Below are 12,528 nucleotides of genomic sequence, written 5' to 3'. Positions count from 1 at the left end.
GCTGTAGCATGTCAAGTACATCTCTCTCTTTTGTGGAATCATGGGCATCCTTATCACCCCATTCCAACTCTAACTCCTTAAGATCTTTCTTTTCTTTCAAGTTGGCCTGAAAGGCGTCCATAGCATCGAGTACATTTTGCAGATTCAAAATACAAAGTTTTCCTTGAAGATTTGTCAACTATGTCAATTCTCCGATGCTTGACCCAGTATATTTGCCCACAACAAAAGTAGTCAGTGTTCTCAACCTTTTTAGTCTACCAATTTTCACAGGCATGTCTTTTAAGTTAGTTCCACTAATATCAAGATGGCGCAAATTAATCAGTTTTCTTATTTGTAGATTGTAGAGAGAGAGTACACACGGAAGAATACTTTTATCATGCACTTAACTCCCAAAGATTGCTATTCAAGATGCCACTCCATTCCTTATAATCTAGGTTGCAATTCAAGAGAGACCCCCAGGTGGTTTTGCAGCTAAAGGCAAACCGTTGCACTTTTGTGAAATTTTCTTACCAATTTCTTCCAAGTCTAGATGTGCACTGGGGTTTTCATTTCTAAATGCATGTCTTTCAAGTAAGTAACAAGCAATCTTCATCCGACAACTGTTCTAAGTAGTGAATAGGAACAGTGTGCATGATAGATGCAACACTTGTGTTCCTTCTTGTTACAATTACCTTACTTCCTCTTTCTCCAAAAGTGAAAGGAGCCTGTAGAAGATCCCAATCATTACAGTTGTCACTCCAGAGATCATCCAACACAAATAAAAATTTATTTCCCCGCACTTGTTACCTGAGCTCAACTTGAAGCAAGTTCATATTTGAAGTGACCGACTCAAGAAGGGTTTTGATTACCCTAATAGCATCAAAATCTTCAGAAACACAAGCCCAAGCTTCAATATCAAAATACCCTTTCACTTCGTCATCATTGTAAAGGAGTTGAGCAAGCGTTGTCTTACCAACCCGCCCATCCCAACTATGGTGATTAGTTACAGATATATTGTTGCTCCTAACTAGATCATCAGATAACAAGAGTGTTTCTAACTTTTCTTTATCTCCAACCCTACCATAAGTACAACATTCGTGCTCAACGCAGGGTGTTGTGAGAGTTCTGTGTGAAACATTGCCCCCAACACCTTCTCTAAGGCCAAGGATATCCTTCTATTTTGCAAGGTGTTCTAGTCTTTTGAGTAACTCTTCTATCCTACCATTCATGTTCATGCCCTGATACAAAGGATTGACAGAAGTAGAAATGAATTTCCACACCTGGGTTTTCTTGGTTTGATGTTGCAGAGCTCTAGTATCGATCTCGTCCAGCAGGTCATCCGCATCGGAGATTGCATGTTTGAGCTCGTCAAGCCACATTCCAACAGCAGGGTTCACAATCTGCTTCTCCGCATCATTGAGCAGAGCATGAAGTGTCAGCAACGTCATCTTCAGCTTCTCCATGAGTGAATTATCAAGTTTTCTTCCTCGGAATAAGTCCATCAACTCACCGGAAGCAAGCTTGTGACACAGAGCCTGAATTGAAGCAGACAGGAAGCCTCTCCAATCAAAGCTCCTCCAGCCATTTTTCTGTTCTCTTTTTTTGATTTTTTGAGGGGGAAGTATGAATTTCGAAAAAGTTGGAAACTAAAACTGTTATAGATTCAGATTAAGAACTCCCAAAGCCTGTGAAGGTTATATAAGCTCAATTTCATTCAGTGAGGGATAGGATTACATGTTTTGGTCAATATGCAGTTCAGTAGAGGTCTCTTTTGCTTTGTTTGTTTGTGAGTGGAAATTTCTAAAAGTAATGTTTTTCTCTTTTTAATTTCTCATTTCCAAACTCTTGACAGTTGTCCTGCAATTGTAATCACACAATATGCAGGACATTGTAGAACCTACGTTTTTTTTTTCCAATAAGACCAGTCACTTGAAATCTCAAACCCCCGATTGAATGAATGTTCAAGCTCCATCGAGTGTCTAAAATTCTAAGAATAAAACAATTAATTTGTTTAATCTTTCACATTCATTGTACTTCAATTTAACGGTTGAAAATTTGTGTCAAAAAAATTTGGTGCCATGGATCCCCCATGGAAATCATGTTACTATCACTACTTTCGTTTCGTGCCAACCAGCAGTCATACATGCTCAAAGAAAAACTCAGCTATCACGGGTTCATGCACCCACGCTATCTCTATAGCTATGTTCTTCACCTTGTTGAAAATATAACAGTAGGTGATATTGCTAGACTGAATCAGAACCATTAGTTCTGTGAACAGGATTATGTCTAAATGGACAGTCCTCTGTAAACAAAGATCTCACAAGTTCACAACATATTTGACAAGAGATCAGTCTTCTGTTTTTAAGATTCCACATAATCTATTATTACTCATCACAAATTAAGTAACATTTTGTTACTGAGAATAAAAATAACATGTTATATACATCAATTTACACAAGATAAGACATGTAACCTGACAAAACTTTTCTGGGATGAAGTTCAATTAAGTGCCTCTTTTCCCACTTTACATGAACCTCCTCCTGATTGGGATTTGTGCTGCTATCGGCAATAATGTACATGAAGCACTACCATGGTTCAGAGTTATTACCAAGAAAATTTCTAACATATGACGGCCTGCTCCAACCATCCTCCATCAAAATTAGGTTAAGGCGTATCATCAATTTCTCCACAGCATCTTCCTCAAGAATGGCTAATGAATCAGATGGTTGCCTCCGTAGTGGGCGACTCTGCCATATCCAAATAAAGATATTTTATTAATTTGCTTATCGAAGTCGCATGTTATCACACATACATAGGAAACTTACCTTTGTGTCCTGATACAGCTTTAAATATTCAAGTGATTGTTCATAAAATCCACAATGGTACAGAAGAATGCTGTAGTCTCTTAATTCCTTTGGATCAGCTTCCAGGAGAATAAGACGTTCACATGCTGTAACAATAGGAACAATGTTCAGTTAATATGGGGGCATTCCAATGTAAATTTCAGTTTTGATGAAATGATGGAGAAAGTACAAGGATTTCCTTTCTGTTAGGGCTAGAGATCTTGAGGCACAAGGTCATATTTAGGCACAAAAAAAGAAGTGAGATAATTCTATTTTGGCCTGGTGTTTGCATGGGATAACATTTGCCAGAAAGTATCCCCATCAAGCGGGTACTCAACTTATGGAATCAAAGGGGCGTGAAGGGCCAGCACTTGAGAATACTTTTTTTGAACAAACAGTTGAAATTTTATTTCATAAGAATAACTGTATGGTAAAGTGGACAAGTAATCCACCAGAAGTACAAGAGAAAAAACATTAATTCAACAAACTATATCTAGCTTAAGAAACCAAAATTAATCATGACAGTTGGGAATACTCAGGGTTTAGGGTTTAGTATTTGCCAAATACTTACTAAATTTTTGCTTTTATCTCTGTTTTAAATAACTAAGCTTCATTTACACATACGAAAAAATCTCAAAAGAAACTAGAGACCTCTTTCTTTTTACTATGTAAATTTATTCCAAATGATTTTCTCTCCATTCTGTAAATTTGGACTCAAGGTTCTCTCAAAATCCTAAATACAGTACTACCGGTGAAGCTCAAATTGCATATTGTCTCAGGGGCGTAGATGTGGACCGGGTGGACTGTTAGCTAGTGTCTATCATCTTATGAGAATATTGTTAGGATTTCGTGAGCCATGTGTCACACCCAGACTATTGGAGCATGTATTTTCCTTTTGTATGTAAGGATGTGCAGCCTCCAAAAGAGGCAGGAATGAAAAAGCATAATCTTTCCCTTTCTTTTCTTTACTTTTCCTGCAGCTCTCTTTATTTTATCTGCAATTCCCATTAATAATCCTAACATCTTGGTACCAGAGCCCTCTTTTTGTTTACACACAAAAAACAAAAATATGAGCACAAGCTTAAGATAGTGTGATAATTTCAAGTCAGTTTCTCTTCCTATCAAACGAACCAAAATTATTACAGCCCCATGACTCAGGAGGAAACTACTAAAAGCTCAATATAGATGATAAAATGGAATTTTCAAATTGAACCAATAAAATCACGGGCCTTCTGACAGAGTAGAAATGCCACAAGCCTTTATATAATAAGCAGCCTACAAACAACACCTTCCACAATGGTGCTTTCTCTTATAATAACCACACAAGCCTCCAAAACTACTTGTAAAACTGCTATTCAAAGATGACTAAGTATAAGACTTTTTTTTGGCCAGATACTAAGGATAATAGTTAAAATGCTAGATTGGAACGGACCCTGAACTTATTGAAGCACAGTTTAGATAGTGCAAACCCTAAGATATTCCTGTTGCAATCTCAACTTATGCTACCACCAGTTCAACAGCATCAAGAAAAGTAATCTATTCAATATGACATTGCCTTCTTGACACTGGGATTAAATGAGCTGCAATGAATACGTACCAGATAAGGCACACCTCATATCCCCAAAATGTACACTAGTCCAAACACCACGATCTAGTCTATGTTGAGCAGCCTTAGCAGATGCCAGCTGAAAACCACTAGAAAAGACAAAGTATCTCATGCATATGGACTTATATAATACGTACAAGGAAATGCTCTATGGAAGTCAACTATTTTAACATCTTAGATTAGTTTAAGTGGATATTACATTCATTCAGACTGAAATACCTGTCTTCATTAATGTTTGATCTATCAATGAAGTTAGCAGCACGTGCTGCCCTCAAGAATAAATTCCCTGGTTGATCATGCTGAAATGGCCAGAATGCATCCTTCAAATTTCTTAAAATCTGCACATACAGTAAACTATGAGACCACATTAAGCTAGGATTAAAGGCTCCGACATACACAGAAACATATATATAAATAAATACATATATATATATATATATAAATTTATCTCCTACTTTTTGTGAAAACAAAATCCATGCTTACAACTGTTCAGTTGAAATCTAACGGTTGATATCTAAATCCTAACAGAGACTTTTCAACAATTTTCAGCAGCTGGATCAAGGTTGGTGAGCACAATTTTTGTACTTGTTGTTGAATTGTATATCATGATGAGAGAGAGAGAGGGGTGCTTTTCATATGGCACCAACTTATAGGCAGGCTCATTACACTCTTAAGTAAATATATGTGTTACAATCAAAGTAGCACGACCTGTTAATATTCTAAAGCACATGGAAACAATTGGATTTGAATGTACCATAGAATACATTTCCATGACCACAGATAAACTAGGAGGAAGCCTCAAGGGAAAAGTTGCTCACTCTAGAAATAAGAGGCAAATAAATACCTAAATTACAAGATTATTCAATTAACAACAGGCAATACCACATCCAATATGACACTCTTTAGAGAACTAGGAGTTTGAGCATGCCCAACATAGTGACATACAATAATACAAATTAAGAAAAGGGAAAAAAAAGAAAGATGTTGGCATGATAAGATAAGTACCTCCACCAAAAGGCCTTGTGATGTCAATATGTGTGCATTATCAGATTCCTTGCTTTTCTGTTTATGATAACCTCTGGGAAGACTATGACGATCGTGAGGAAAGAATATCTCCACATCAAAATCCAAAAATCCCCATAGGCGAAGCATTTTCAAAATTTCTGAGTATATTAGTGAAAGCATTGCTGGTGATCCTGAACGATGTGTCAAAACCTGTTTGCAATTTCAACATCAAACTCCTAAAACAATGCTGATATTGTAGTGTTTTCTCAGAAACAAGCTTGAAATAACAAAGATGTAAGGCAGACTTCCATACCGAGTGGAGATAAAGAGCTCGTGGTTCGGAGTGATGCCTTGCATTGGTTCTTCGGAAAGCCTGAAAGAAAAGAAAAAAGGTCACCAAAACCAAAGAATTTTGCAAAAGCAAAGGGAAATGCCAATGAGGTACATAGGTTCTGATTTAAATTTTTTTTTAAATGCCGCATCGAACTTTTCTGTGACAAAACAATTGTTCCCAAAGTGAACTTTATCTTAGTTTCTCCATGCCAAATTACTTCAACACTAAAATTTGGCAGTTTTGCAACACCAAGGCTCCCTAAAAGCTTAAATTTAGTTGAAAGTAAAATGACTTGGTAGCTTTTTGGTTCAGCTTTGAATCAACTCAAAAAGAACTCTAATCCAACTTTCAGCAAAACATACCTTGTTTACGTACAAATAATTTTCCAAACTCTCCAACAATCTCTCAGGAGAGGATCTGAATGAAGAGTTGTAGTGAGAACAATAGTCCATGGAAAGATCACCAAATCTACTGATAAAAGCATCCACTGGAAGCGGAACTGACGAATGTGACACAAGAGAGTCATCCTCTGCTGCAATGTAAAGAGCTGTTTTCCCCAGATCAACACATCTATTGATGCTAATGCTGGTTTGCCTCTCTATACCAGATAGATGGCGAATTTGTGAGCAGAACCCCTCCCTGGCCTCCTGGTTGTTTATCAATTACATATTAATCAAAATCCAAAATAAGTCAACCTATTGCAAAATCAAGACATTGTATTGTAACAAAGTCCAAAATTTCTCCCCCCCAAAAAAAAAAAAAATAAAATAAATAAAATAAAAATTCTGCATCATGTAATTGATAAGAGCTAATCCAGTAAATGAACAACATTATCAAATTGACAGTTGTCATTATGAAATGTTTAAATAAATGTAATTTATAAGGAAAAACTATAAAAGAAGTAGGCTTCTCACATCAGCAACAACATATTACTTTTTACATGGCTTCATTATTTTCCTTCATTTTCACCTACAGAAAAAACCTAAAGCAACTTTTGGAGTATGTGAAATTCCTCTCTTTAGGAATAAAGTAATAAAAGGGACTGCATCAAGCTGATACAAATTGCCAATGCATTCATTTCATACATAAAAATAAATAAATAAATAAATACAGAAATACCCAATTTATATTTATAAGGAAAATTAAATGTATTCTATTTTCAATAAATAAAAAAACAGAACAATTACCCTGGCGAGGGAGGTGGGGGTTCCAGAGGAATCGAGAGCATCGTGAAGAACGAATTTGAAGTCACTGCCTACGTTCGCTTGCGCGCAGCATAAAAGGCGAGGAGAAGGGCATGATTGGTATTTTGAGAATTTTGAAGAAGAAGATGAAGAAGAAGAGGGTGTTGTGAGAGGAGAGGTCCTTAGAACCCATGGAGGAGACGAAGCACCGAACAAACTCATGGTTTTACCGTCGTTTCAAAACGAACAGGACGAGTAAGTTGGTTTCTTATCAGATTTATTTATCTTCTGGAAATATCTGTCTAAGTTTGGACATTTGTGCTTGCTGGGTTCTCTTTTTCCTTTAAAGATAAAAACAAATTAACAAATTTTTTTTGGAAAAAAATCATTTAAAAAAACATATGAAAACACACATGGCTTTATAAGTGAACTTGTTCATGCTCTTGCATAGACTCATCTCTCTCCCTCCAAAAATCCTACATATAAGTTGCAATAATCTTACAGTTTTGGATTGGTGGTTAGCAGTGGAGGGTACTTGAATTTGGTGGACAAGGAAGTCTCAGTTCTGGTGGGGCTCAGTGTGGGCATGGGTGAGTTGGGTTCACTTACAAAATTTTCTAACTTGATTTGATTTATTTCTAGTTAAGGATAGTTTTGAAATTTTAGTGGGTGCGCACTTACAATACATTTTTAGAATGGGTTAACTTATAAAAAAAGAGAGTAAAGTTTAGAGATTGCCCAAAACAAAAACGTGTTTTAGTACTGGTTGATGTGTGATCCCTTGAGAGCGTATTTGAGCTTACTTGGGTGTTCGAAAGTGTGTGTTTGATCTTACTTGGAGTGGCCAAGTAAAGGGTAAGGATTCCAGCCACCAATTCCTGCAAGAAAAGAAGGAATGGTCACTCAAAAGTGGTAGTGGGAGGGCCATCAACAACTTTTGATGCCTAAGTCCGCGTTTCCCTCCAAGGAGGTAAGAAAAGTATTGTTGACCAAAAAAAAAAGAGGTAAGAAAAGTATTGTACTTTTTTTTTTTTAATCAAAACGAAAAGTATTGTACTCAGAATGGAAAAAAATTCATATTACCTTTTTAGGTGGAAAAGTATGTCTCTTTTATACTTGAGAAGAGGGCTTCTCTTCTTGTGTTATTTCAATGTTGGATGGAAGGTTCGTTAGTGACGTGGCACCTTTTGGGTGGTTGTTCACTTGCGAATTGACATGTGTCTCTCCTTTTGTGGGAATAAATCGACAATCGAGTATTCATAGACTGATTGGTCCTTTTAAGTGAGCAGCACTTGGGCTTCTAGGCGAAGCACGCAAGTGCACTAGGCGCTGAAGGCGGTGTGATCCACGCTTTGTCCCTTCAAGTAGGGGTAGTAATTTCGGACATAACCCGATACACGACTCGAAACCCGCACAAGAAATTAGCGGGTTTAACTCGCACGATAAAAAAGGTCAATTTCGGGTCAACCCGTTCTGACCCGTTTAATAAATGGGTGGGTTTCAGGTCAACCCGCTATAATACATGTCTAATCCGTTTATTAAACGGATCGTGTCAACCCGTGTACAACCTTCTAACCCGCTAAAAAATGAAGAGAAATGGAGACTTCAACACATAAACAAAGGGTTTCGAACCCCTACCACCCTCATTTCTCTCAAGCGTCTTATCGATCATGCTACAAACAACTTTGTGATTTTATGGTATGCCTTTTGATATTTATAATATTTCTTTTTCTTTTGTGTTTTCCTTTCTTTTCTATCTCTCTTCTCCTTTTTTTTTTTTTTTCCTTTCATATCCTTCTTTCTTCTTTCTCCTCTCTTTTTTTTTCTCTCTTTTCCTTTCCTCTTCTCTCTCTTTTTTCTTTCTTTCTTTCCTTCTTTCCTTCAATCTTCTCTTCTCTCTCTCTCTCTCTCTCTCTCTCTCTCTCTCTCTCTCTCTCTCTCTCTATATATATATATATATATTTTTCCTTTCTTTTCCTTCTCTCTTCTCTCCATTTTTTTTCTTTCTTTTCCTTATATTTTCTCTACGCTCTCTGTTTTTTTTAATTTAAATTTTTTCAGTTGTGAGTTTTGTAACATGCATGTTATTATTTATGAATCTATTACACGACTCGAAACCCGCAAGATAAAAGACGACCCAAACCCGACACGACACGTTTATTAAATGGGTTGGGTTGGGGTTGAGCATTCTTGACACGTTTATTATCCCGACAAGACACGAACCCAACACGACACGACCAATTGTCAGCCCTACCTTCAAGTATGACCGCATAAGTGAAATGGTTATAGTCGACCTTTTCATCCCAAGAGTCTCTTTAGGAGCGAACAAGAGGCTTTTTTGGCCTTGTTTTGGCCTTTTGGACCTAGTCACTTCCTTAATTGGGGTCAATTTTCATGCATGTACAAAAAAATTAAAGTATTGAAGTTTGAAGAGTATCCCCATTTAAAAATTTAGTTATAGGAAGAGGGTTAGTTATAGGAAGTAGTAAGATCATTTTCAAAGTAAAACAAATAAAAATAAATATAAGGTTTTGGTATTGATACTTGGCAAGAAATACCCTTCTGGTTACCTTCAAAAGCCGCACATAAGGAAACATACAAAAGACTTGTCCGGGTCTATTTATACGTTCTACATATGTCAAAAGACTTGTTCGAACCCATTTATACGTTCTTAAATATATGTCAAAAGACTTGTCTACTCTTAGACGCATTTATCCATTTAAAAACATGTCAAAAGACTCGTCTACTCTTAGACGCATTTATCCATTTAAACACATGTCAAAAGACTCGTCCATTCTTAGATCCACTTATCCATTCCTAAATTTCATGCTCAAACAAAGAATCTAATATGTGAGCATTGTTGATATAGATTTTTACTTCATGTTGATGCTCAAAAATGGTTCGACACTTTTGGGCCCAATTTAGTGATGCCTGGGCATTCAGTTGTTTTGGGCCTCGGTACAGCAATCGATCTGCAAGATGAAAACGCTCGATAAGACTCAAGGAATCGGTGTGGTACTAACCGAAGGCTTTCCAATGCGTAAGTAAGTACGGAGTGAATAGTAATCTGGACAGAATAATGGCTAAGTTTGCCAAAAAATCCAGTTACCTCCATTTTGAAACTTGTGCCCCTTTTATAAATCTTGAGAGGTGTGCATGTTGTGTAGAATTCGATGTGGGACTGTAGACATTTGTTGTGGGCTCCACTTGTCCAGTAGATGCTGGGGGTTTGATCTCACACTGGGCAATCAGGGGGTGCCGAATGTTGTCTTATCGATTCCCTCTTTTGTCCATGTGTCGTTCCTTTATTGGTCCGTTAGTTGTGGTATAAACACTTCCTAAAAATTAGATAGTTAAATTCAAGAAATAAACTTGTAAGCACACAAGGTTAATGTATATATAGCTAAGGTAAGAATAAGGTCGATCCCAGAGAAATTGAAATAATTCTCAAGTTTTTGTGAATTATAAACTAATTTAAGCCTTTATTTATAGTTAAATAACTAAAACGTTGAGTGAATGGAACAATAATAAAAGGAAAACATGAGGAAAACAAGAACAAACAAATTAAATCCTAAGTTACTCCAAACACCCTAACCAATAAACTTTAAACTAATATACTCCTATCCTATGCTCCCTAAAGCTATGACTCAACTTAAACTTAACAAAAAAGTTTTGAAATTGGTTTCTAGAGGTTTTCTTTAAAAGAACGTTGAAAAAAAGAAAATTTAAAGACAAGATAACGGAAAAAAAAATGAATTGAATAAGGTTGTGAACGATTTTAATGGGGCTTTTTCAAGACAACAATTTCACCACAATTCCTCTTATCCAAACCTTAGCATGCATACTATCAAAATTTCCAAGTTTATGTTGATGATTAGTTCTCCAAAATTATGATTAATTATTTTCATAGCAACTAACCAATTCTTACTACATGCAATTTATCCTTGGCATGGGGCATAAATGTAAACAGATAACAGAGCTTAAGCTTAATGGCAACTTCACAAAATCACATAAACCTCTAAGAATATGGCGTTTTACCTTATGCAAATTAAATTTGTGAATTTAATCACAAGAAGCAAATCTCATATTAGGCATGGCGTATACCCTAACATGCATCAAATTACTTAACTAAAAACCTAGATGGTAGCTAAGCTTCAAGATCAATAGTTAAGAAAATAATAAGCATAATGATTAAATTTCAAGAAGAGGAAACTTTAATAGCATAACATAACTAAACTTTGAATAATTAGAAAGGGCTATGTTGTGTCCCAATAAAAGAAAATTAGTTACCCATACTCATGGTAACAAAGTAAAAATAAAGCACAGAGAAAGAGATAGAAAAACCCTTACAATAGATGGCCACTCTTTCCTTGCTCAAAGAGTATATGTGAAAATTTACGGCATACCCTGAGTAAAGCCGACCTCTCTTAGTTTAAAGCAACTTATAACCTCGTTGAACTGGGTCTAAACAAGTGGCTTTACATGAAAACTTAATTTCCAAGTTGAATCCTAACTGGAAATGGCGATTACAACTAAGTTTCCTAAAACTTCCAAGAAACAATACGTGGACTCCCTTGTGAATGGCATTTGGACACTTTCCTGATCTCAGAAAATTGCGAACGACCCCTCTTTGGAAAGCTTTGGATGTCCTCTTTTCAGCCATATGTTGTTTGCCTCAATCCTATTGGCTAGTGTCTTAACCACATCAACATTAATAGTTGCTGATTTGGAACATATAGCTGTTAAGATTAGTTAATTAGTAAGGACTATAACTATACAACCATAGGCTAGTTCTCTATATTGAAATGTAACAAATTGTTGAGCCCTTTTGATAATCGAAGAAGATTGAAAATGAACTTTATGATATTTGAAGAGCTTAACAATTTGATCATGGTATCAGAGCTGTGAACACCTCATTGTCTCTTCGATCCTACTTGCTTTTCGTTTTCAAATATGAATGTTTTCTTCGATCTTTTTTGTTCCTCTCTCGATTCTTCGTTTTGTTACTGCAAGATCTGCTTTCGTGTTTGTTCCTCGATGTTCTGCTTACGGATTAGTGATTTGCTTTGTTGTTTGTTGACACACTTGCACGACTTCTTCTTTGGCTCTACAATATACTTTCTCTACGTTTATGAATTTCTATCTCCTTCTTTGGTGATTGTTGATGAGGTCATATTAGAATTAGCATCTTTAGTCCAAATTAATTCACAAAGCTAAGTAAAAATGATATAAAATCATGTAAAATTATGAACATATCAGTTGTGTACAACGAAATTTTGAGAGGATTACATTTTGCACTTTGCGCCAGGGCCGTCCTTGAGATTTTTAGGGCCCTGTGCAAAACTAAATTGGGGCCTCATATAATCTAATACGAAAATACTATAATAAAAATTTGCCATAACTTAATGTCATAAACAATTTTTTTATAACCAAAAGTCACCATGAATAAATATGTAATGAAAATCAGAAATTAAATTCATAAAAATTTAAATGTTTGGTACAAAAATAAGCTATTTGTGCCCCTACAAGGCCCCTTGTTGCCTCCAATAAGCAATGTGTTTAATAGGGGAAAAAAAT

At 36.1% G+C, this 12,528-nt stretch overlaps 2 protein-coding genes across 2 annotated transcripts; both read right to left on the bottom strand.

Annotated features, from left to right (window-relative positions):
* Positions 1-442: 442 nt before the first annotated feature.
* Positions 443-1,442, bottom strand: LOC107881092 (putative disease resistance RPP13-like protein 1). Its single transcript, XM_089052265.1, has 4 exons — positions 1,202-1,442; positions 787-1,006; positions 672-704; positions 443-599 (listed from the first exon to the last, which is right to left on the bottom strand). Exons 1-4 carry the CDS (start codon positions 1,440-1,442, stop codon positions 443-445), a joined length of 651 nt encoding a protein of 216 aa, XP_088908391.1.
* Positions 1,443-2,332: 890 nt separating this feature from the next.
* On the bottom strand, positions 2,333-7,665 carry LOC103330835 (uncharacterized). Its single transcript, XM_008233447.2, has 8 exons — positions 6,955-7,665; positions 6,130-6,414; positions 5,747-5,806; positions 5,434-5,643; positions 4,648-4,766; positions 4,420-4,517; positions 2,805-2,929; positions 2,333-2,726 (listed from the first exon to the last, which is right to left on the bottom strand). Exons 1-8 carry the CDS (start codon positions 7,171-7,173, stop codon positions 2,565-2,567), a joined length of 1,278 nt encoding a protein of 425 aa, XP_008231669.1. The 5' UTR covers positions 7,174-7,665; the 3' UTR covers positions 2,333-2,564.
* Positions 7,666-12,528: the final 4,863 nt, after the last annotated feature.

Source organism: Prunus mume, linkage group LG5 (assembly GCF_029339155.1).
Source record: "Prunus mume cultivar Tortuosa linkage group LG5, ASM2933915v1, whole genome shotgun sequence".
Lineage (NCBI taxonomy): Eukaryota > Viridiplantae > Streptophyta > Magnoliopsida > Rosales > Rosaceae > Prunus > Prunus mume.
The sequence above is the reverse complement of the archived record's forward strand: the minus strand, read 5'-3'. Positions and strand labels throughout refer to the sequence as shown.